General features: G+C 37.6%; 1 protein-coding gene across 2 annotated transcripts; it reads left to right on the top strand.

Moving 5' to 3' along the window:
• Positions 1 to 493: 493 nt before the first annotated feature.
• Positions 494 to 24,127, top strand: LOC127938746 (sentrin-specific protease 6-like). Of its 2 annotated transcripts, XM_052535577.1 has the most exons (23): positions 494 to 934; positions 2,097 to 2,190; positions 2,853 to 2,916; positions 3,518 to 3,615; positions 5,068 to 5,217; positions 5,660 to 5,721; positions 5,818 to 5,903; positions 6,928 to 7,333; positions 8,922 to 9,163; positions 9,454 to 9,591; positions 11,663 to 11,696; positions 11,807 to 11,995; positions 15,550 to 15,737; positions 15,826 to 16,049; positions 20,053 to 20,169; positions 20,301 to 20,423; positions 20,511 to 20,603; positions 20,734 to 20,927; positions 21,011 to 21,084; positions 21,797 to 21,885; positions 22,137 to 22,205; positions 22,381 to 22,531; positions 23,641 to 24,127. In XM_052535577.1, the coding sequence occupies exons 1-23, from the start codon at positions 904 to 906 to the stop codon at positions 23,836 to 23,838; spliced, it is 3,114 nt and encodes a 1,037-aa protein (XP_052391537.1). In that variant the 5' UTR covers positions 494 to 903; the 3' UTR covers positions 23,839 to 24,127. The 2 variants fall into 2 exon arrangements, with proteins under 2 accessions (XP_052391537.1, XP_052391538.1); XM_052535578.1 differs by lacking the exon at positions 2,097 to 2,190.
• The last annotated feature ends 1,586 nt before the right edge of the window (positions 24,128 to 25,713 follow it).

Below are 25,713 nucleotides of genomic sequence, written 5' to 3' on the forward strand. Positions count from 1 at the left end.
GGTAAATATAAATATGCATTCACGATTTACAGGTTAATATTCCCCCTAATTTCAGTTTGTTTTCTACTTTCGGTCAATTCTTGAAATAGTCTTATCACATACAGTATGTTTATGAATAGTGACTTATCTTGTGACAGATAAATTATTATTAACCTGGAGCTTTGATGTTGTGCGTCTCTTCTTTCTGTAATTTCGCTGCAACTTGGAATTTTAAGGTTAAGTTTTATATAAATAACCATAGCTATCCCCAATATTACATAACATGGATTTATTTATTAACGGGCGACAAAAACAAACACGGGCCAATATTACAAATGCATTAGGATTTCATTATTTAGCTGTTGTTATTCATCAGTTAAGTGCCAAGGTCATTCACACCATATGATGTTTAATACTGTAGATAAATACTTACATTTAAGCAAATTATGCGCTAGCAAATAGATTACTACATTTAGGGCATTTGACAAATATTGCACAAAAGTCTTTGACGGAAGTGACTCAATAGCGCTTCTTGTTCTTGCTGCAGAATAATGCACTTGTTTTAACCGCTCAGAGTTGGACAAAATCTGTTAAAATTTGATATTTTCTTACATGCACTTTAGTCTCCCACACTGATCGCGTAATTATCTGCGCGAGAGTAACGTTAATCATCTCTCATCCCCGCAGACAGACAGACAGAAGACGAGATTTGACTTCGGTCCTGTTTTCAGAGGGATTCCTGACTGAACAAGGACTGAAAAACACAAAGCGACATCATTTTACATAGATTGAGTTTGAGTTGCACTGGGATGTGAACTCTTGAAATCAGATGTTAAATGTTAAAGTGTTGAAGTTGTGTTGAAGTGACAGAAGTCGCTTAAGTGCAGTGTGCGAGGTTAAACTCGTTTGAAGGGATGGACCAATATGAATCATAAAAAGAGTCTGTTTTTTAAAGGTAAGACACGGGCGTTTGCCTTTAATGCGCTGTTTGCCTTGTGTTGGTGTTTAAATGTGAATATGCGTGTAATCCGTCAGATTTCATCGCGTGTGCGTTAGCGCGCGTGCTAACCGAGCAGCAGCATGCACGCTACAAAAATAGAAACATCTGAGCCGATTAAACTATAAATATACTATAAATACATATATCAAAGTGCATTGTATTACACGTGTGTAGTTTGAAGGTCTGTCCCCTTGTTAAACTATCTGTTTCCGTGTATGGATGCTAAAGCAGGCTGAGGCCTGATGCAACGCGATATAAACAAACTTCAGAAATCATTGATTTTTTTTGTTAGTTTTAAATCTTTAATCACCCTAAATTTACTCATTATGCCTTGTCATGAACAATAAAACTATTTATGAAGTCATCACCGCTGACTTGAGATTTTTTTAGCTGGGTTTCTCCTTGATTCATCGTGGGCCCTTCAACCTCATCCTGTAATATCAGAAAATACGTACAAATATTATTTTCCCAATCTTTTACGAATGAATATATTAGCATGTTTTCATCAGCAGCATTATCATATTGCCATGAAAATACATAAGAGACATGAATGAAATGTTCAATGAAATGTTCACATTCATGTTGACTGTAACGTTACTTGCAGAATATTCTAATTCAAATGTTATTGTTTCTAATCTATATGCAAAATGTTAAATTAAAAAAAAATGTACAAGTCACCTTTCTGAATACAGAGAAAGTTAAATGGGTAAATGCAGAGACTGATAGGTAGAGCTGTAAATTAGAAAGAAATGTACACTTTTCACCATCAATCTAGCATTTAGTTGATCAAAATTGATAATAAATAAAACAGTAATGTAATGTGTTATTAGTTTTTGATAGAAATAACAAATGTTTTCCATTTTCAGAAATCTAAGGATCGTTTGCGGTGTTCTGAAAGAGGCATTACAATTGTTAAAATGTTGCATTTTTGGTTTAGTTTGGTTTCACAAGGCAACATCAGAAAACTTATCAAAATACTTTTTCTTTTTTTTCTTTTTTTTTTTGGAGTAAAACTGTCCTCTCATTTGTCAGAGTAAAAAAATGTATAGAATCGAATGGATCTGATGAGAGTTCCTTGTGATATTCCCTTGTGGCCGTGTTCTGATGTGTTTGATAGCTCTGGGTGAATGTGAGGGCAGGAGAGACGGAGGCTTTAAGCAGACCTGGAGGTGCTCTCTCTCAGATGATAGTGAAGACCACAGCAGACATGAGTAAGAGCAGCTTACAGCCCACTCAAGCAGCTCTGCATTCTAACATGTGCTTTGAGCCAAAGGTTATCATCACCGTACACAGAGGAACATTTAGACCACAGAGCAGTTACAGAAATGAAGGGTGCTCCAATCAGTTTTTCACTGATTGTCGATCACAGGAAGCACTATCTGCCGATACCGATATTTTAGAAGCATTGCTTTTATCATCTACAATTATTTATAGCCAGGATTTTTACACATTCATTCAGGGCCTGGATTTCATTTTTGAAAATGGGTGGATTTATTTATTTATTTAAGTTTTCCTTAAATATAGAATTATCTCACCTAAATGTTTGATAGTGCAGTACACTATTGTTTTATAATGGGGAGAGTCTACTCCGTTTGCAGTGTGTATGCAGTCCATTGAGACGGTGGCGCTGCATGTCATGTAAATACTCTCTAGATGGATATCTTAGATCACTGCACTTGCATCTTTTGTTTTGCGTGTGGCATGCCATTCTAAAAATGTGCTCCTCAAGTTAAAAGTTGTTCAATTAAAAAAAAAAAAAAAAACTTCAAGACCTTGCATTTTTCCCCCATTCAAATGCTCAAGTCTTGGGTTTTTCACAGTAAATGATGTTCTGAGTGGATGTGCTCTAAGTGTCTTTCTCTTGTTTCTCTAGCGCTGCTCTTGTGACCATGGAGCGAGTGAGTGGTCAGCAGGAGCTTTCCCCCGAGGGAATGAAGGTATCCGCAATCTTTCTGCCTCTCTCATCTGCTCCATTATCTTTCATTTTCTTTTATTATCTTTCAGTGATTGAGTCTTTCTCCTTCCTGTTCCGGTCTGGGTTTATACTGTTGCCATTTTTTGCACCATTAGTGGAGACCTTGACTATGTCTCATGGTGCAGTAGCAGCTATCATGTAGTATTATGAGACCACTCATAATACTGAACTTATAATAAACTGCATGAACTTATAATAAACACCTCTGATTGGCCATTGCATTCATTAGCTCAAAAGAAACATGATAGGTTCCCAGCGTTGACATCTAATTTGTGCTAATTGTTCAAAATCTTTTTAGCTTACTTTCACACTTTCACATTCTTTAAAAAAAGCACACAGTTTTCTAGAATGTCATTGTGTGATGCAACATGTAAAAATGACTTATAAGTAGACAAACATTTAATTAAAATTCAAATGGTATCATACAACATACTTCTGGCCATCTAGAGTAACTGTGGTCAGTTGCATGTTAGTGAACTCGTGTTTGGTGGTTGTTTTGGCTGGTCTGCTGTTATGTTGAGCTGTGATCTTCTAACCCGAGCACTCTGATCTGTCTTTGGCAGACTCCATCCATGAAGCGCTTCAGTGCTAATGGGTCTATGGAGACTCATGAACGACGTCCAAATCAATTAAGGCAACTCAACAGAGCTGGCAAGCTTGGGTATTGAAACTGTATTGTATGTGTATTTATATGTATGTGTTAGGGCTGCACAATTAATCATTTTAATTTCCGCTTCTCTCAATTATTTACGCATAATCATGTGAGATACGGTATATTCCCACTTGTTATTTTTACTGAAAATAATTCCCTTTAATTTTGTTATCTTACATTAGTAACAAGCTTCCACTGTCTTTCATGCTTGCGGTTGCCAGATTTCAAGAGTTTATATCCCTCAACCAGTGCTTTTCTCTTAACCTGATGAACTGTAATAAATGTAATAAGTGATTCTCTTTTTACATTGTGCTTGTGGTTCCTTAATAATATAGCAATTCATCTTTGTTGTTGTTTTAATAGAAAAATAGGGCTGGGCAAGTTAACGCATTCCTTGATTAATGCAGATAATTATTTTATTTGCGCGTTGACGCAGTTTTTTATTGTTATGAAAGTCCATGGCTCACTGGATCTGAATACACATAGACAAATCAAGTGTCACGGGGGACGCTCCCAATCAAATTATTTAGGCTAAGCATCAGCATTCACAAACTACTGTCCTCTGTTATTTTTAACAGATAAGAAAGCAACAAGCGCATTATCATGACTTCATAAATGGGAAATAGGAAGTTCCCGAAAGCATCATCAAGTGTTGTCCCGCGACTCTAATAGGAAGATGCCTGTTGTAATGTTATGATCGAGGCTCTGGACTCTGAGCATAACTTTTTTTTTTCTATTTTTTTTTTTTTTTACTAAAATATTTTATGTAAAAACGTTAATGTCCTGGCAGTGACAAATAGCTTGTTTTATATTTCATTTAATTATGCTATAAGTTAATATTTACAATAAATGTATTAACTGCTATTATGTAAAAGGAATACTGCTGTAAAAAAGCACCTTATTTCTTTAGTGTTTGCATGTTAGTGCACTTTTGTTCATATAGCAGTACTTTTAAATGAAAAAGGGCACAATAAACTACTTTTGAATGCACTATTAGTTTTTTTGCATAACAATGCAATTAATTACAGACAATAATCAGATTAATCCCAATTGTTTAAAAAAATATATATATCGTTACCCAGCACAAAAAAAAACAAAACAAACATTTAACATCATTTGGAGTTGTTGGAGGAATTTTAGTGGTTTAGCTATTCATAGAAGCTTCTTGTACTAATTATAATGTTAAGAGCATATTAATTTATATAATAAAATATAATACATCAGGAAACTAGATGAGGTAAAATAAATCATGCAAGCTGTTGTTCTCTCGATTTGTGCAATAATTCTGCTATAATTCTAACATTTAATCATGATTAATAATTGTGATTGCAGTTCAAGCTAAATAATCATGTTTGTCATTCAGCATAGTAATTCATTTTTTTTTATGTCTTTCTAAATGATCTAAATGCCTGGATTTGGACTGAATGTATATGCTCACTGTTGTTGTTGATGGTCTCCCAGTGAAGCAGCTCATTCAGTGAGTGTTTCTCCGCTCCCCAATCGAACCAGCTTTCTGATCATGAGTCCAGCGCCGTCCCAAGGAGTTATGGTTCAGGGGCGGCTCTTCCAGCACGCACAGTTCGCTGCTCCAATCAGAACGCTGGAGCAAAGGTATGGCACTGCATGAGCTGACTTCACCAAATAAAAACTGTCTGATTTAACTTCAGATGTTTGATGCCAAGTAAATCGAGTAGAAACATGAGCATTGAGAGTAAAACTGCCTTGAACTTTAGCCTTAGCTGTGTTTATGTCTATAGTTTAGGTCAAATAAGCTACATTCACATTCTTGGCTGCTCAAAAAAACTTTGAAATCAGACACGCTCGACCTTCCTTTTACTAAAACTTCAACCAATTCTATTCTGAAATGCATTTAGTGGCTTATTGTACGCCACATACAGTGTTGCACACATTGTCTGTTGGTGTGATGAAATGTTTACCGAGTTAAGCTCTATCTACAGCATTTATGGCCTAAAGTGATAACTACAATATTTTTTGAGCGGCTCTGGTGCGTTTCATAATTCTTATGCTGTCTGCCAACGTGTCTCTCCTGCAGATCCAATATGGTCCAAAGAGTGGAGCTGGACAGCATTCTTCTCACCTGTCCCGAGAGTCCAGGTTAGCAGATGGAGCAGAACCAATGAGTTTAATCATTTTCAGAATTGACAGAAAGCGGAGATATCTAACGGTTGTTGTTCTACTGTGCGTCACTAGATTCAGCCAACAGTGTTAAGAGACGTGTCCATCAGAAACGGCGGCCGATGAACGATAGTCCTGCTCCTGTGGGCAAACCAGTTGAGGTGAGATCATACCCTGTATTTCTGTGTTACCCCCGTCTAAATATAGTCAAATGAGGGTCTTAAAAAGATCTTCAATCCGATCAGAAGGTCTTATATACATGGCATTACATGTTGCACGCATTGCAAATCTTCCTCAGTATTTTTGTCTTGCTTTTTAAAACAAATACCCAAATGTCCTTAAAGGGGACATTAGATGTCCATTTTCCACAAGTTGGTGTGATTCTTTAGGGTATTCATGAAATGTCTATAGCATACTTGGGTTCAAATTCCTTAATGGTCTTCTAAAACAACACCCATTGAACCTCTGTTCACAGTGAGCCATTTCGATGCATGTCTCTTTAAATGATAATGAGCTACTGCCAACACAAGACACGTGAATATATCTGTATATGGCTCCGAGGTGATTTAAATAGCTAGTTATCTACATAGAAACCAGCTGCAAATTGAAACTGCTCTCTGGATGACAGAGTTTCAGACTCGGACAGCACATAACAAACTGGCTGCACGTTTTCTTTTCAGTTTTTCCGAGCTGGCAGATATCCAGAAACCTAATGAATGGAAAAAATAAGTGAACATTTAATCTGATGTCCTCTTTAAATCAAGATCCATTTACCTAAGAGAATGAAGTAATGAAGTCTTGTTTTCTGAGAAATGGAAGAGAATGAGTGAGCTTATACTTAAAACAAGAACAGATAAATGTTGAGGGTTTTTGGCACAGTCGTTAACCAGAAATATAAAAACCGATTAACGGTTTGCCGACCCATTCTGTGAGTGATTGACTTGAAGTCTTTACAATGATGTGGACTGTGTAAAAGTCCTAGATCATGTAACTTTCAAAACTGTTTTATGGTGTTTTTGTCTGTTTAATATATTTCTGAAAATTATTTTGTCACGTGAACAATCGTCCGTTTAACGCACTGAACTTGAGTTCCTCACAGTCTTATTTTTATACCCGTCAATAATTTAATAAGGTGCTACCCTGACCAAGGTGTTTGAAGTGTTTTTCTGGCTTTCCCACACCCAGCAACCCCTTCAGCCTGATGATTACCTCACAGTTTGTGGTAAATGTGGCCAGCCAAGTGAGGACCATGTAAGATGTGACCGCTGTGGATATATGCTTCCTGCTGAGACGCTGTCCCTTCCTGCTGTGACATCAGCGTTGCCCCTTCGCCCGTCCATTCGCTCGCAGCCGCCCCCTGCGCCGCCCAGCCTTCAGATAAGCAAAGGCTTTTACGAGTCCACCTCTGGGGGCTGCTCTCAACAGATCGATGTGGTCATGAGCCCATCGGTGCGGATCACACATGGAGGTTTGCTGCTCCCGCACAATGGGAGACTCGTTGCCACTTCGGGAAGCTCGGCGTGTAATGGACTCAAACAAGCTGGAGGCAAGAAACAGCAGATCACCAAACCATGTCAATTAAATGACCCCAGTAAGTACACTACACTTCACACTTTTACAGATTGAAAATGATCAGCACGTCAAACATTTGTCGGCTAGTTTTCAGTTGGCCTGCCCCATTAGCAATACCTTATCATTAACAAGGACTGAAAGGCACAGTAGAAGAAATTCATGACTCGCTGGCCACTTTATTATGTACACCTTTCTAGTATTGGTTTGGACCACGTTTGCCTTCAGAGCTGCTTAATTCTTCATGGAATAGAGTCAGCAAGGTGCTGGAAGCATTCATCCAAATTTTGTGTTGTCCATATTGACATGATGGCGTCTCACAGTTAATGCAGGTTCATGATGCAAATCTCCCGTTCCACCACCTCCCAAAGATGTTGAATTTTTTTCAAGTTTAAAGGCAGATTTCTTCTCTTGAATGAAAGTTGTAGAAACCAGGCAGTAAATTGTGGTTTTAAACCCCTTTTCTTGTTTGTCAGAATGACACACACATTTGCCAAACAGGTGATCATTTCACAAATCTGAGGTACAATGTTCAGAACATTTATAATAATAATAATAATAATAAAAATTCTACATCAAAATATGCATTAGTAAACTTAAGTAAAAACCTTTTTTAGACTTTTTTCATTAGCAAAATATCCTAATAAAGAAATGAATTATTATTATTATTATTATTTTCTGTCTGTTCTAGCGGTTGATGTTTCAAATAATGAAACGGGTTTGTGTTGCCTGACTTTGGCTATTTGAAAATTGTAATGGCTATAGGTTCAAATGTATATGTTCTGACCTGTTGAATTAGAACTCTAGTTTTTATTTTAAATTAGCCATTGCTCATCTATAGTATCACACAATTAGATCATGGAAAAATCTAGCTATATGGTTTCTGTGGTATTTGTATAAAAACCGTAGCTTAAATATAGTTAATAACAGCCATTACTCCTTTAACACAACTTGAATTTATAATCCATAACTTTCACAGTGGGCACGTAGTTGGTTTTGTTTTAGGATGTATTGTTGACTTTTTTTGCACTTATGCCTTGGATAACCTATATAGATCTTCACTCTTTGTCTTTAGTCTTCAGTTTGTTTCATTGTTTGTGGGACAACACAAGTCAGGATATATTGTTTGATATAAAATCAAATCTGGCTTTTTGTCTGAGTAATTGAGGATATAATCAACACAATGATTGTTTCACTGAAATAATGGTTAGTTGCAGCCCTGGATTTCAGTCATCAAGTATAAATTGTTTTCCACATACTATTATGAAAGGTTATGGGATGTTATGATTATCAATGAGTTCGCAATAGGAGGGTCAGATGCAATATTTCTTTATTTTTCTTTAGCTAATTTATTACTGTCATACTGATAATTTATTGTTTTGTGTATAACATCTTTCAGCAAACCCAAGGAAGCTTCATGATGCATAACAAAAGAAGAATAGCATACTATAATGTCACTAATATTATTAAGCATCACAACACAAATATACCAAATGAACATCACAGAATTAAAAAGCATTTTTGATCAGGCTTAACCAAGAGCTGAGGGATACCAGGTGACAGCAGTAATTCAGATGCATGTGTCATGTACGTGTTTTGATGTAATGTAGTTGTGCTGTCCAGCGATGAGGATGAAGAAAGTGATGATGTCAGCAGCACAGGGACCGGTAACCGCTTGGACAGCGTGTCCCCGCGGCCCGCTGACTCTGCCCACTCGTCTCCTGCTCCCTCCGGTGGACGGGTGGAAGCGGCCGTTAAAGCAGCTGGTGAACATGAAGACCCCAGCAGTGACTTTTTCACACAGACAAGCCAGAGAAACCTGCTGCCCAGAAGGAATCGCATGAGAGATCCAGTAAGCAGTGTTTTTGTTGTACTGTTGCTACATATAAAGATCAAGTCAAATCAAGACTCAGTATTTCAGATTTTTGCCAACATTTTACTGACCAGAATTTGTTTTTTGAATTTTTTTTTTTTTTTTTCAAACATTGGACAAATGAGAAAATCAGCAGAATTTTCAACAATGTACAGTATTTTTCTTTACTGAAAAATGGAGAATCAGTTTGAATGAATGAATCTGTTCGCTAGAGAGTTTGTTGTATTTGGAGTGTGTAAGTTGTTGTTTTTGTCATTTTTCTCATGTAGTTTGGGAACCCCGTGTGTGAAGATCCGTCTCCTAAGAAGAGGAAAATGGTTCAGGTGCAGAAGTTGAGCAGCATTATTCTGGACTGCAGGAGTGTAAGGATTGGCACTTTACGCAGGATGGTCACCAAGCCTGTTGTGGTGAGATCAACCAAAAACCTGACTCCTATCACCTTCAGGATTTAGGAATTGAGATTTTTATTTTTTATTTAAATGCTTCATTTGAATGATGGCATTCAGTTCTATAGATCTTGAATAGGGCTGCTCATTTTAACCGTTTAACCATATATATATATATTGGTTTAAAAGTATTCAAATTCCGTGGAAAAAACATAGACTTTGCAACCCTGCATCCAAACACGAGCTTGACTGATCACGGATTGAGAGTAGGATAGATGACTGACAGTATTTGCTGCTCAGCAGGTCCTGAACTCACTGACAAATATCTGATCTTGTGAGTTTAGATGTGCTCCTTTACACAGAGTGCATGCGATCGCAAAATCTAAGTTAAAGTGAGCAGTGAGCACAATTCAAAATCGATTTCAATACCCGCTTATTGATGGCGCAAAAATGAGAATGTTTGCAGGAGCGGCCACAAAACACACACATTTCACTTTAATTCTCTAGCACTGTCTAAACTAAACAAAAACAAAGTTAAAATAGTGCAGAACTTTATTATAATATGAACAATAATGATGTAGCCATGGGTTGTAACTAAATAACAGAATTTTATATATATATATATATATATATATATATATATATATATATATATATATATATATATATATATATATATATATATATATATATATATATATATATATATATATATATATATATATATATATATATATATATATAAATACAGCATTCTTGAGGACATTTCCAATACAGCATGTTCATGGCAGATGGACACAAGCCAAAGGTGAGTGGCACTATGCATTTAGTCGCTTTATCCTGCATCATCATTAACTAGCACCAGAGATAAACAGCTAAAGCTTTGATTGCAGCAACTAGGGCTGTGCGATTAATCAAAAGTGAATCGCAATTTGAGACATTGATATTTGCTAATCGCAACAGCCTGCGATGTGACACAACATTACTCTGTTTCAGGGCATATGCATGACTGCCAGCCTTGAGTGACACTCTTACTAAGCAATAGAGCGAGCGCACCTCCGTTCTCCCCAATCAGCTCTGCTCTAGCCAACTGTGTAAATGCCTACCATTAAAAAAGAATAATAAATAAAAACAAAGTAGGAGAGAGACAGAGTGCGATTATGGCGTCTACAGGGTCAGGTCAATAGTTAGGCAAATTAAAACTAAAGATAAATGTTATGTAACTTAAGCTTCGAAAAGACAGGCAACAAACAAAAAAGATCATTTACAAGAGCTGCGTCACAATGCATATCAAGTGCATCTCTTATTGCATGTTGGCTATTCCCAGTTCAGAAGAGCGCACACACAGCCTGTGTGTCTGAATTCTTCTCATACTCGCTCCTCTCTTACCCACGAGGTGCAAATCATGCGTCACGGACAAGCCGTTCACACTTGCCGCACTCACGTAGTTATACCATTATAGTCTTGTCTGCTGAGAAAAACCAAAAAACCCATCCAAAATACAATTGAAAATTGAATGGATTTCAGTTGGTAATTGTATTGGTTTTAATGTAAAGTATAATGGTGTCTGTTTGATGGATTCGATTGGTGCGATGTAATATGGCAGATGGCAATCAATAGAACAACAGTAATTCCTATTGGAATAATGCCAAAAACAAAAATTAATTTTTTTCAGCAGGGTAATGATACTCATACTGTGCTGCACATAATTGACAATATTGAGCCGAAGCTATGCTGCAATTTTAAAATTGTGAATCAAATCTCAATCGCAATATCTGTCAAAAGAAATTGCAATTAGATATTTTCCCCATATTGGATAGCCCTAGCAGGAACGTACCAAACAAATACAAACAGACCCTAAAAATATAGAGTAGGGGTAAAGAAAGCAATCGAAGTATGGTTCAGACAAAGCAATTGAATCAAGTGTTAAAGCACCCTTAAATACTTGGGTCTGTATAAGTGCTGGACACAGAGAAACAGAGGAGGATTACAAAGGAAAAACTAGGGGTGCACAATAAATATTGGCCGATAATTAATAAACATCCGGTCAGTAAAGCCTGTTATCTAATCAGCTGTGTTTTTTTTCCCTTAGTTTTCAGTGGAGAGCATATTGCTGGAGACAGAAGGTAAGATGCTGTAGAAAGCAATGTATTTTATATTCACTCACCATTATTACTTTCCTGTAAAATAAGACTTAGTGATCTGTCATTTCTTTGCTGTGGTGTTGTGATTGAAGGCCCTGATGTGAATGTGTTGGAGAGCGTTTATTTGCAGTCGTCAGAGCTGACCAGATGTGAGTGGTGTACCGTCAAGAAGCTGCCGGTCCTTTTTCTGCAGACCACCGATGAAGAGTGCCAGCGATTACAGACTCAGCTGCAGATGTCTCCGGATGAAGAAGGAATATGGTACGACTGCAGCGGCAACAGTGAGTATCAGAAATCCCATTACGCTCCTTACAACATCTCTTTAAAAACTAACGTATGCAGTTTCTGCACTACTAGTGTAATCTGGCAGTAGGGGTGGGTGAAATGGCCTAAAAATTATATCACAATATTTCAAGAATATTTATGACGATATTTAAAAAAAAGTTAAGTCAAGCTTTATTGTCAATTCTTCCACATGTACAGCACATAAATACAGATAATTGAAATTGTGTTACTCTCAGACCCTTGGTGCATACAGATAACACTAACAGTAAAGCAGGGGTCAGCAACCTTTTCGGCATGACGTGCCATTTTTAATTTTTCTAGTTAACCACTGTGTCAACACAACCCCAAAAATGTGTATGTGTGTGTGAGACAAGGCCAATGCTTTAAAACACTTCAGTTGAATCACTGTTAATGCGCTACTTTAATTGATGCGCGTACACACACACACACCACTCGCACACAGAGATCTGAGATTGCGCTGTGCAAAAAGTAACATTCAGAAGCTCATATACTTGTTAGTGCTGCCATGCGACTTTTATTAATCTATACTGAATCACTACATTTATATTTCTCAACAATAAGGGGCATCGCTTGATTGTTTGTAGAGAGAGACAGACGCAGACAATTTACACATCTCTCTCACTCTCTCCCTTTCTCTCTCACTCTCATAATGGCCATTTTTGAGAACATTTTTCATCACTGGATAAAGCTGTTGGTTATTTAACATTTCTATTGTAAAACGTATTCTTAAAAGTTGAGTAATGTTAAATGATTTGCAGCTTCATCTTGCCCTGCTCTGTTGCTTCGCGCTCTGCTTCTGTGAACAGTAAACCCTGCCTACTTTGATTTGATTGGCCATCTCAGTCATTTTTGCATTGGCGAGCGCTGTTAGACCACTGAGGCTTTGATCTGAAGTGCCTAGTACAGTATGTGCAGTGTTTGCACATGCATCCGTAGACTAGCACAAGGTAATTCTCACACTTTAATAGCATTTATAGATCCTAACAGACTGTTTGACTATGAGAAGTTATTACCTCAAAATGTACGTCAGTGTGCCGTTTTCTCTATTGCTCGCATGCCAGCGATTATCCCTCTGCGTGCCACTGTTTGGCATGTGTGCCATAGGTTGCTGACCTCGGCAGTAGAGCATAAAAATACAGGTAAATTCAGATTAAATATAAAATATACATGCCTGTTTTTGAAGGTAAGAGTATGCGCTCAAATATGCTCTAGAATAGGGCTGTGCGATTAAATGAAATAGTCATAAAAACACGTTGTGAGCGTGCGCGTTTTGTAAATTGCTTTATGGAACGATTTCTTTTACGACCCGACTTCCCGCAGTATGCTATCCGAACCAATCAGAATGCAGCACGCCTAAATGGAGCGTGAGAACCGAAACAGAACGGAAAAACAGATGTAACTCCAGGTTCACACACATTCCGTCTTTGTTGCGTTTGCGGTGCATATTTTTTCGGCGCCCATGTCAACTGATCAGAGTGTTCACACTGCACACGGTCGCGATCTGGCAGTGCGCTCCAGGAGCAATGGGACCTTCAGCAGTCACACAGCGAACGTTTTCAAACAGTCTATTTCTGCTGTGCTGCACACACTAAATTAAAGTGAATTTTTGCTGGTAAAAATTAACATGGATTAACACGAAAATGTAGTAACTGCATAGTAAATGCATATAATTAATGGCTACTGTTTCACAGTCAACACATTAAGACCAGGAAAAGTGCACTTTTAGATAAGGCAATAATAGATGGGACTTATGGAGTTAGGAAAACAGTTAAGTTAAAAATAATAAGGAAAAAATAATTATAATTATTATATTTATAATATTGAGTAATTTTGAGTTTAAATGTGAATGTCTGTGAAAGATTGTATTAATGTACTGTGATTAAATAGAATCACAATGCTGAAAAAGCATTTTCAGAAACAACATTTGGATTTGAAATCAAAATACTAAGATGAGGCTTTGTCTTTATATAGTGTTATATAGTATGAAATGTAAATTTCACAAAGAAATGTGCAGCATTTTGCCAAACAAGAATAAAAGGTTGACACAATTTATAATTTCTTTAATCTCAATTGGAGAAAAAAAAAGAAAAATTTGACATCAAAATCGTGAATTGATGATATAATGAAATGAGTGAATAGTTACATCCCTACCATCCATCATAAAAAAGTGCTCCAGTATGCTGAGAATATGCCGGACTCGTGAGAACCGAGTTTAGAAATCTGCAAAGGAAAACCTCCTTGTCTGCTCTTGGCTTACATCGAAATCCATTTTTTTCACACATCCTCATTTTGTACTTCTAATTTGTGACCGGTGTTTTGTTTTGCTCTATCCTCTGCACTTCTGCATTCGTCACTTGTCACTGGAGCTTATGCTATGCCTACATACTACGCCATCCGCTGAAATGTCACTCTGAACGCACATAATACAGTTAGAGGTCTGCACGGGTATATGACAAGGTGATAATTCTTCCACTGTGCAAAGTATGGTCATTTTCTTCAGTTAAGGCTCTTTAGCATTCTGCCTGCTTTAAATCAGACACAAAGATGCAGTGCGGTAAGATTGCATTTATTTGAATTAATTATATAATTAATTCAAATTAGCGAGAGAGGGATGAAAGTTGCATGCGTGTGAACCTGCATCTGCACATCTCTGTCTACAAGCAATGTTTCTTTAAAATCAGTTCATTGCACCCTCATTGCAGAGAAATATAATTTTGTGAGTCAGTAGCCTGTCGAAGCTATTTGACTAGTAAACATTTCCGTGCTGTGTTGTCGTTGTCGTGCTGACAGAGAGTGAATCTGCATCTCATTCAGCTGATGTGCTGTTTTGTATTTCATGTATCATTTCACAAAACTGAAATCATTCTGTTTTTGCCTTAAATTGAATCTAATTTAGATTAAAAACTGCTCATGTTGCATGTATGCAGCATCTTTGGATCATGTTCAAGTGGTCGGGGGTTGCCTTTAATTTTCAGACAAAAGAAAAAAGCCTAATATTGTTTGTATGAAGAGATTTATTTGTGTTATTTATTTGATTTGGGGCTTGTTTTAACATCTCAATTTAGTTTTGTTATTTACATTTTACTGTAAATTAATAAAAATACATAATTAGATTATTATAAAAATGTTGTCATTTAGGAGACACCTATCCAAAGCGTACAAATGAAGACAATAGAAGCAATCAAAACGAACAAAAGAGCTATAATATGCAAGTGCTATATTGGTATAATAATAATATAGTGTTATATTTTAGTTTCACAAAGAAACGTGCAGCATTTTTTCCATGCAATAATAAAAACTCTTAAAACTGATGATACTTCCTTAGTATTACCTAATGCAGCGTAACAGATTTTTAGATCTGAATTATTGACATATGACACTGTCCAAAACTCTCTTTTCAAAACTGGTAGTGATTTTGTTTCAGGGCCACTCTATGCTCTTGGTTTCGTGTTTGTTGTTGATGTTACTGCTCATATTTGGACTAGATCTGACCTCTTACACCTCTCCTCCTCCTGTCTATGCTCTCCAGATGATGAGAAGTATATTGTATTGATTTTTGAGAGCGGCCCTACTTTGCAAGAACAGATGATTCTGGAGGATATCCTTGCTGAAATCGGCAGAAACAACAATCTACCGGATTTCCCTAAGAAGATCAATTTTGACGAGGCCAACGGTCGACTGGTTGAGTACAATAATTCCTCCAAAGGAAAAGAAAAGGTGATTTATGTTGTGCTCAAACATGATAATTATGACTTGATATGTTCATCTGTGTATTAAATGTGCCAGTATTTGTCCTTCCCCTCAGGTTAAAGAGGTGAAAGCTGTAGTATCAGCAACACCTTCATCTTCAACCGTATCAGCCTCAGCATCACTTTCGGTTGTGACCGTTACAGTGGCAACAGCGAATACAGTCCCAGCATCCCCTGTGACGAGTGTGCGAACACGCATGTCTGCTCGGCTCCAGGAGTACTGTGAAGAGGACGATGAGATGGCAGAGCTCCAGCCAACCTTCACTGGTCCTATCATAAAGTAAGACTCTAACCAGAAACAACAATTTTGACAAATTTGGCAACGTTGTTGAGTATAGGGCTAAAAAAAAATTACTCCCCTATTATTATCTTCTCTTGTTCCAAAATATAATTTCAGGTTAGCAAAAAAAAAATTACTATTAAACTCAATATTGTAATGAAAAAGAAAACCTACACTTTGTCAATAATATCTTGCGCTCAGAATGAGAAAAAATATTGCCTTCAGAAGCATGCATTTCTTTTATGGTTTTTAAAATAATTAGACCTCAAAAATGTATTTACGTTTTTTGGTATTTTAAAGCTGCAGTCGGTAACTTTTGACGCTCTAGCAGTTAATAAACAGAACTGCTTGCGTCTTGCGGAAGAACATCGTAGCCGGAACTACTTCGCTCTGTTTATGTCTATGAAGAATCACAAAGGTACTGGGTTACTCCGCCGCGGTATCCCCGAAGCAATCTAAAATAGTCCGAATATAAACACTTATTATAGGTGCACCCTAGTGATTCAGGACAAGCTAAAAACACGGTTTGGAAAATGAATTCATGGTGTACTCGCTTATTATATACAATTTTCTACATTTTGAACACAAACAAAGTTACGGACCGCAGCTCTGATTGGTTGTTTCTTACCGGGAGCGATGGAGTTTCTGCAAATGGCAATAGGACACTGGGAGGAGCCAGAGGAGCTTGATTTTTTCACAGATTATCTGTCTCATATTCTACTGTCAGGACATAATGACAGGTTTAACAAAAATGTAAAAAATAAATTTTTACAAAAGTTACCTACTGCAGCTTTAAATCCATTTTGTTGTCCAAGAAACACTTTTGTTATTACCTACAGTGATTAACAAATTTATTAAAACACATTTGTGTAAGGTTTTTAACCAATGTTGTAAGGTTGTGCCACTGCTGCTCTTAACTAACAGTATTTGTAATTACCAAAATAATTTTTTAGCTTTCTGTATTGGTTAGTCCTCCAGTATACATAAGCTTTTTAGATACAGAAGTGGCCCATTTCTAATGCTACAATATTTATACAATCATTGCTGTTATCTATGAAAGAAAAGCAGAAAAAAATAGTCAAGTGCTTTTTTGTTTTAGTTTTTTAGACACAATTGGTTAAAAAGTACACAATGCCAATTTCATTTTTTTAAAGATTAATCGATTAATTTGAAAAAATAATCGGCCAACTAATCGATTATCAAAATAATGGTTAGTTGCAGCTCGAGTAATCTGTCTACTGTGGAGACGAGAGCCAGCATCGTGAATTTTATTTTGCACCGACAAGAAAGCATTCGTTTATTAATAAATAATTTAAATGTCTCCTTTACATAATTATTTATACTTCTGCCTGTGCTTGTGGCAAACTTAATGCGCGTGCTTGCGCACTGAATATATTAAGGCTCATTTTGGATTAGTAGACTTAATATAATATAAAACTGTGATTAGTTGAATAAAGATATAAACAAACAAAACGTTTTTTAAGCATTTTGTACGTGTTAACATAAAATCTGCTTTCAGAACGGTCACATCCGTAACGGAGAAATGTCACATCAATAACAATTTTCCTCTGAAACACAAAAACAGAACTTTAAATAAAATGGATATTATGTGTTTTTCCATTCTGCAGTTATTGTTGCTTCTGGTTTGTTCATTGTAAATCACAGAAAGTCTACAGAATCCTCCCAAAAAATGTCTCCTAAAACCTCAGGTGTTTTTTTGTCATGTCCGTGAGATTTCCCAAATCTAAAATAGGCCTATAAAACACGTTCATCGACGGATACTTTTCTGAACTCTGTTTTCAGGGGTTTAGAAAAATATAAAGAGATGGTTCAATATATTGTTAAATAATACATTCTGTGAGAATTTATATTTCAGGTTTTGGCTGCTAAAGTCAGACCATAACACTGGAATTGCCCAACAATGAAACTAAAATGATTAGGCCTACATGAAGTTTCTTATTACTGCAATATATTTTTACATTTGTATTGCCAAAACGACCGCAGTGTTTCTGCCAAAACAGTTCAAAACTGCAAATAGTACAATGCAGCAAATAAATGAAGAACAAAAGTTTTTGTCTTTCTGGAAGATGCTCATCTCTCACATAGACGCTACATCTGCTGATATTTTTTTTACAAAATCGGTTTTCTTTTTAACATTCTCCGAGGCTCCACTCAGGACTCCCGTAGTTCTGAAGGGCTCAACCTTCCCTCTCTCAAAAGTTAAATCTAGCCACCAGTAGCATGTCTTTTTATCAATCCGTCATCCCTGATATACAATAAAAAGCAATACCAAAGGGGCTATCATTCTTTATCATTTACCAGTCAAATTTGTAACTGAGACGAGATTATGTATAAAAAATGACATCACACTACAGTTGCAGATCGTAGTGTCAGTACATTTCGCCGAACGAGCATCAGTTCACTGATGGGGATCGTGTCCAGTAATACCTTACATTTACATAGCGCTTTTCTAGACACTCAAAGCGCTTACATTGTCTGGGGGTATCTCCTCATCCACCACCAGTGTGCAGCATCCACCTGCTGGCCTCACTAGCACCTCTTCCAGCAGCAACCTAGTTTTCTCAGGAGGTCTCCCCTCCAGGTACTGACCAGGCTCAGCCCTGCTTAACTTCAGTGGGCAACCGGTCTTGGGCTTCAGGGTGATATGGCTGCTGGCCAGTGTATCCATCACTGTGTTCTGTTGTCTTGTGTCAGATCGAGCCACTCGTGTCCGGTGTAGACCTGGCGTGCGTTTTTTAATGGGTTATGTTACAGCCCTGCTTGTTTTTAATGTTTTTCTGAAATACCTGTATTGACTGCATGGTCATATCTTCGTATTATTTACTGCCATGCGAGCCACAAAAGTAAAGCTTGGCGAGTCGTGCAACGAGTAACACTGCTGTAGGTTGCTTTTTTGGCGGGTGTGCTTGTGCTGCCGCGGTCTTCATTTCGTAGGGTGAAACATCTCTCACTCGGCAGCATGTCTCTGTGGCAAACACACGGTGGGAGGGTGAGCCCAATCAGAACTACGGGAGCCCCGAAAAAATAAAAGATTTTCATTAAAACAACTACACATTCGAGTTGAAATTTGAAATTTATATACTATGCTTGTATTTTACTTTTATGGGTCACCGTGTTGGGAACAGGTATGGTCCTTTCATGAAGTTAGTTTTTGTATGTACTTAATTGATTTGTTAAGAAGTGGAAATGATGATATCTGCTGTCTCTTGTGTGTACTAACAATTGTAACCTTAGCACCGCAGTTGACAGATGGAGACTTCTGATTGGTGGACTGTTAGTTCAGAAGAAACTTTGTTTGTTTGAGATCTGTTTAACTCCCAGAAGGCGGCATGTAGCCGAAACGCGTTGGACTTTTTTAGAAGGTTATTGTGACCAAGCCATAATAATAAAGGCTTTTTTACTTTTGTAATTGAGAGTGCCTTGGAGTTCCTTTTTCATTTTTGATTTTACACATTCGAGTTAATCGATAAAATTGATGTATCGCCCAGCCCTTTAAACCATAGGACCTCAACCCTGCTCCCAGGGACCCACTGTCCTGAAGAGTTCAGCTCCATCCCTAAACAGACACACCTGGAGCAGATAAAGTCTTCAGATTCACTTGTGAAGTCACAGGCCAGGTGTGCTGAAGCAGGACAGTGGGTCCCCAGGAGCAGGGTTGAAGAACTATGCACGAAACCATTCAAATGACAAGATGTGAAAATGAGCTCGTTTCTGTAAAACACATTAGTTAGTAAAGCTAGAAATTCTTTCATTGGTATTGAAATAGATTTTTGTAATTTCGCTTAGTATCTAAAATTGTGGTGTAGTTACAGCCTTATAAGAATACAAGGTAGCAGCATGGGGGAAAAACTGCCATATTTTGGCAGGCAAGTGCAAATCTGAGCCTATGAACAGACAGGGCCAGTAGAAGAAATATTCCTTACATTTACAAGACGACAAAGATCCATTGAATTTCTTGTTCTGTTCTTGTGTGTTTGTGTAGGTTGTTGGTTTACCCCCCGCCGCCTGCTAAAGGAGGAATCTCTGTGACCAATGAGGACCTTCACTGTCTGAACGACGGAGAGTTCCTCAACGACGTCATCATCGACTTCTACTTAAAGTCATTATCTTTCATTCAATCAATAATATCTGTTGTGACCCAATACAGTGCTTTTTTAAAATAACTATATGTAGACCTCGTTTCTTTTTTTTAATGCGTTTTTTCATTCTCTGACCATCGTGTGTTTCTAGATATCTGTTTTTGGAGAAGTTGAAGAAGGAAGATGCTGCCCGCAGTCATGTGTTTAGCTCATTCTTCTACAAGAGACTCAATCAGAGAGAGCGGAGAAACGCTGTCGACATGTCCAACTTACCGTGAGCTCAAACATTCACTTTTCCTTGGAGCTTAGTGACTGTGCTGTTGTTTAGTCGTCTCATATGTGACGTTCTGATGTGCTGCAGCATACAGAAGAGGAAACACAACAGAGTGAAGACATGGACACGTCACGTGGATCTCTTCCAGAAAGACTTCATCTTTGTGCCCATCAATGAGTCGTAAGGCCCTGTTTGTCTAGTTGCTTTTTTTATAGATTTATTTTGGTTAAATTGCCCTGCTTCAGATGCTTAGTGGTTCATTTTAAATCAGCTGCCTAATCTGATGACCTGTCTCTCTGTGTCTGTCTAGTGCACACTGGTACCTCGCCATAATCTGTTTTCCGGGTCTGGAGAAGGCTCATGTTGAGCCAAACCCGCTGTACCAGCCTCAGACTCAAGCCCATAGCACTGCTGTCTCCTCCAGCCCAGCCGCTGATGGAGGTTCAGAAGAGCTGGACGACGTCAGACCTGCGGCTGATGTGAACAGACAGCCGCAGTACACGGGTGAGCACATGCAAGCCACACGAGTGACCGGAAACAGACTGCCGCTGTGTCACTGCTTGATTTCTGCTTGGTTTCGATTCCAGATGCTTTACACAGAATAATCGAGTGTTATGGAGCAGATGACCCCCATCACTCTGATGACCAAAGCTCGTGTCAGGCAAGTCTCCTCAGTTTGGCTGATCTGTGGCTTCAAAAATGACTTTGTAATCTTGCCGTCAAAATGAGTGTATACCGTAGGGATGTAATGATATATTTGTTTTCTCTGTGCAATGTTACAGACAATTTATATTTGAAATAAATGCTGTTCTTTGGAATTTTCTATTTACCAAGAAATCCTAAAAGCTGAAATGACCTGCATTTCCACGAAGCACAATCGTTAGTTTGTTACTGTTATATTGATGATAAGAAGCCATTCTTGAGCAGTAAATCTTCATATTAGAAGACTGGAGTAATGATGCTAAAAATTGAGACTTTCAAAACATTTCATATTCACCACATATGGAAATGGTATGCAAACTGCTGGAGACAAGGCAACAATGAACTATTCTGGGAATTGTAATAGAGCAGTTCAGTTTTTAAAATTGTGTTCACTTGTTCAAGAGTTCATTTTCATTTACATATAAGATTATGAGGTCATTCAAAACTAACTACAAGTAGTTTAGATTCAATTCAATTTGTGATATTTGGATACTTTAATACAATTAAATTTATTAAGAAACAGGCTTACTTTCGTAATGGATTATCTACAGCAGTTTATTATGATGGTGTGTGTGTGTTGTGTATGTTAGATTTTGACCGGTAATGTGGCGTGCCATGGGTGTGTTTGGGAGTTTCACGTCATATGAACATGTTGTTATCTGTGTTTTCAGGATGAGTGTAGTGAAGATGACAGTTTGGTTGATGACTGTGGGAGCTTTGTCAAAGCAGAGTGGGCGTCCAAACCCACCATCTGCAAACAGTGAGCGCAGATATATTCCTCACAGGCTGTGAACATATCTTTGCATAGTTGATACATTATATCCAATATGGCGTTAGACATTATAATTTCATTCGTCAGCTTTCTTAACAAACATTTGCACTTTGAAAGCTACAGAAGAGTTTGTGAATTTTCAATTCCTGAATTTGAAATAAATCTGCTTTCATATCTCTGTTGAGAAGTTCTGACGTATCATTTTTCAGCACTCACTGTCATTGTATTAAAATCCTCAGACCTTGTATCCTGATCATGGACTCGCTGCGTGGACCAACCAGGTCGACTGTTGTAAAAACGTTACGAGAGTAAGTTAGTACTTCCACACAAACTAGTGAAAGTAAAACCTGGTGAATTTCTGATCACAAATATTTTAGCATAGTTGTTTTTCTGTAGGTATAATGGGGAATCACGAGAGTGGCTGTAAGTTCTCACTTACGTTGGTATCTGTATTAGTGAGTGTTTGTCCCGGTGTCTGTGCAGGTATCTAGAGGTGGAGTGGGAGGTGAAGAAAGGCTCCCAGAGGAGTTTTGGGAAGGATGTGATGAAGGGTTCGAGTCCTCGTGTGCCCCAGCAGGATAACTTCAGTGACTGTGGAGTTTATGTGCTGCAGTATGTGGAGAGCTTCTTTGAGGTGAGAGGACTCATGGGAACTGTGTATCTAATGGAGGACTGGACATCATTGGTTCCCCCTCAGTAAAGTCACTGACATTCTGAAAGATTAAAAAATAACTATAATTAATTTTGTTCACACACATTCCCAGAGCTTCCTCATATTCTGTGCTTTCGTTCACACTCCACAGAAAGCTTTTTAAAGATGAATGACTTTGCAATGTGATATTTTCACTGTAAAGTTACCAGCCAATCAGAATTTCCACTAGCCATTTTTTTTTTTTCGGTAAAAATAACAAATTATGAATGCATTTGATCATTTTATTAACATTGTTGGCATGAAAAACACATATAAAGTACAATGCATTCAATCAAAATATACACTGACTCAAATTTAAAATTATTAGTTCCCACCACGAAATTGCTTTTTTTTTCTTTTCTTTTTTTCGCCTAACTTGCATGCGGCAGTCCTGACAAAACATTACGACATTCTTGTGATCAAACACAAGCCATTCATGACCCGTCAGCCATTTGGCATTACATTTTCTTTTCTTTGTTTCTCTGTCGATATCCTCATCCCCTGCCTCGTTCCTCTTTTCGCCCCCAGAAATGTGTCCCAACCACCAGCGCATTTAGTTTAATCTTAATTTTTTTCTTTAATAGCTAACTCCCTCCTCTTTCAGTCTATGCTCCCTGCTCTGGCTCCATTCGTTCTTCTTCCTTGTGTTTTCTGATGGACGCTCTATACGTTTACATGTTTTTTCACGCTGGTTTCACTGCAAACTGCGTGCAGCCAATGGGCTTATGAAACGTCATCACGTAGCATTACAGCACAGTGTTCATGGGAAATGTAGGAAGTGCTGCCAGGGGGATAAATGACCGAGAACAGAGCCTCATGTCATGCATCGGACAGACAGGTGGCAGCTAGTGAGGTTGGGCATACTCGCATCCGACACCTGCATCATCAGCGCTGGCGCCCCTCAGGGATATGTGCTCTCTACACAAATGACTTCACCTCTAAAGATCCCGATGTTTGCAGATGACACTACCATCATCTAAGCTGTTGCGTTTAGACTTTGTAACTAATGCAGTAACTGATGCTGAATATTTATCTATTATTTTTTATTTCAGAATCCTCTTCCAAGCTTTCATCTCCCAATGAATTTATTGGATTGGTTTCCCCAGCAAAGGATGAAAACCAAGCGGGACGAGATCAAGGAGCTCATTCTGAAGCTTCAGACTCAACAGCAGCTCAATCCGGAGAGCTGCCACAGCCCCTCTGAGGATACCTTAGAGTCAGCTGATCTCATTCCTCCAATCAGCTCCTGAGCTCCGCCCATGCTGCTACGCTTCACCATCACATGACTTCTAAACACTAAAAGCCAATCAGGGCCTTGTGTGATTGTACGCTGCTGGACAACTCTGCCGTTATTTCTTATGATCTTATAGTTTTGATGAAATTTGAAAAGAAGAGTGGTTTGTTTTTTATTTGTATCGAATACATTGTGTACATAAGCTAGGCTTCTTTTCTGTTTTGTGCTTCATTTTCATCTCATTTATTGTTGATTCGTCATTTGTTTTGCACCAACTGTAAAATAAAAGTTTGTGTTCATCTTGATTTATTTACTTAAATGTGCCTAGAGGGTTAAATACAGTACTGTTCAGTATTCTGTTTGAATTTCATGCCTCGGAAGGAAATGAAAACATTTTTTTTGTAAAATTAGTATCTAAGCAAAGAAATCATTTTTCAATGTTCGGCTAATTTCCATTCAGGAGTGCACATTTGCCTTGGTACAGTCTAATACAACAACATGAAGTGTCAAAAATGAGCCTTTGCTTCTTTGTGGGTATCTTGCTTTCATATTTGAATTGGTTTGCCATATTTGGAGCCTCGAGACACTTTCACATGATTTGTGTTTTCATTTCATAAAGCATCGAGAAAGTGTGGTAATGCAAAGCTCTAAGATCCGTCCAATGTCATTGTGACTGTTTGCTGTAGACTTTTTGAAGTGTATCCAGTGGAGTTCAAAGCGTTGCATGATGTGTGGAAGCCCTTACTAGAGTCATGGGAGTTTATTTATTTATGGGTTTATTTTAGTCATCACTTTACTACGTATTTTTGTCCATGTAGTCATCATCTGTTTTGCAAAATTGCATATTTACGATTCGTTCTAGTTTTAATCGCATCATGACAGCACTGAAGACGAGCAGAGACTCCAAAGGGATAAATATCAAAATTGGTTTACACACAAAAGGCCATTTTACAATTTTAACAAGCTTTCAAAATGGAATATGACAAAGGCTGAAACATAGTTAGCGTGTGTGTGAACATCACCTAGAATCATTAACAAGTCATTTTGATGTATTGCTTTTCTCAGTTCTTGTTGTTTGATGGCAGCTTGGCAGAAAACAAACACATGCCTTCTGAACAGAGCTTTAGACATGAGGGAGCGCTGAGGAATGATAGCAGTGTTTTGTAGAATTTGAGCTCACTTGTTTTTTACGTTCTGTGGCCCTTAACAATACTTAGGCTTTGGTGCTAATTAGCAGCCACAAATACAGCAGTTCTCAGCTGCACAAAGATCAGTCTCCAAAAATGCCAATATGAACCTCATCAAGTGAGTGTTTTTAAGCACTTTTACATTTATTCCAAAATAATAACTCTCAAAGCAGTAACAATATATTTTATGAACTTGGAAATGTACGTTTATATCTCCCAGTTTTGACCTTTTTTAATCAGAATTGTGACCTTTTTTTATTTTATTTATGGCTACCGTAGACTGCTACTTGCCACCAGATAAGCTCCACCTATAATAAATGTAATCACTGTACATGAGATACACACACTGTATATACCCTGAATGCATATATACACAGAGCTGAGTAGATTACTTACAGATTGTAATTCGTTACTGATTCCAAATTACATGACAAAAACTGTAGTTAGTGTTTTATATATATATATATATATATATATATACTGTATATATACTGTATATATATAAACCTATACAGAGCTTGATACATGATTAATAACTACAACTCCTTTTTTTATGGTCAATGAATCTAGAGGTCAGAAGGTAAAAGTCCTGCCATATGTTTATTCCACCCATGGACCCATGAAGGAGGAACAAAGTCATTAGTTTCAAGTCACAAGCAAGTCTCAAATAAAATCCCAAGTTCTCAAAGAGTTAATGTTAATGA

The sequence above is a fragment of the Carassius gibelio genome, chromosome A20 (genome assembly GCF_023724105.1).
Source record: "Carassius gibelio isolate Cgi1373 ecotype wild population from Czech Republic chromosome A20, carGib1.2-hapl.c, whole genome shotgun sequence".
Classification (NCBI taxonomy): Eukaryota; Metazoa; Chordata; class Actinopteri; order Cypriniformes; family Cyprinidae; genus Carassius; species Carassius gibelio.

Excerpts from the sequence above, each read along its gene's own strand:
- LOC127938746 (XM_052535577.1), top strand. The coding sequence starts at position 904 with ATGAATCATAAAAAGAGTCTGTTTTTTAAAG. Across the intron at positions 5,722-5,817 it reads CACCTGTCCCGAGAGTCCAG|ATTCAGCCAACAGTGTTAAG; the intron begins GTTAGCAGATGG and ends GTGCGTCACTAG. Across the intron at positions 20,424-20,510 it reads GTCGACATGTCCAACTTACC|CATACAGAAGAGGAAACACA; the intron begins GTGAGCTCAAAC and ends GATGTGCTGCAG.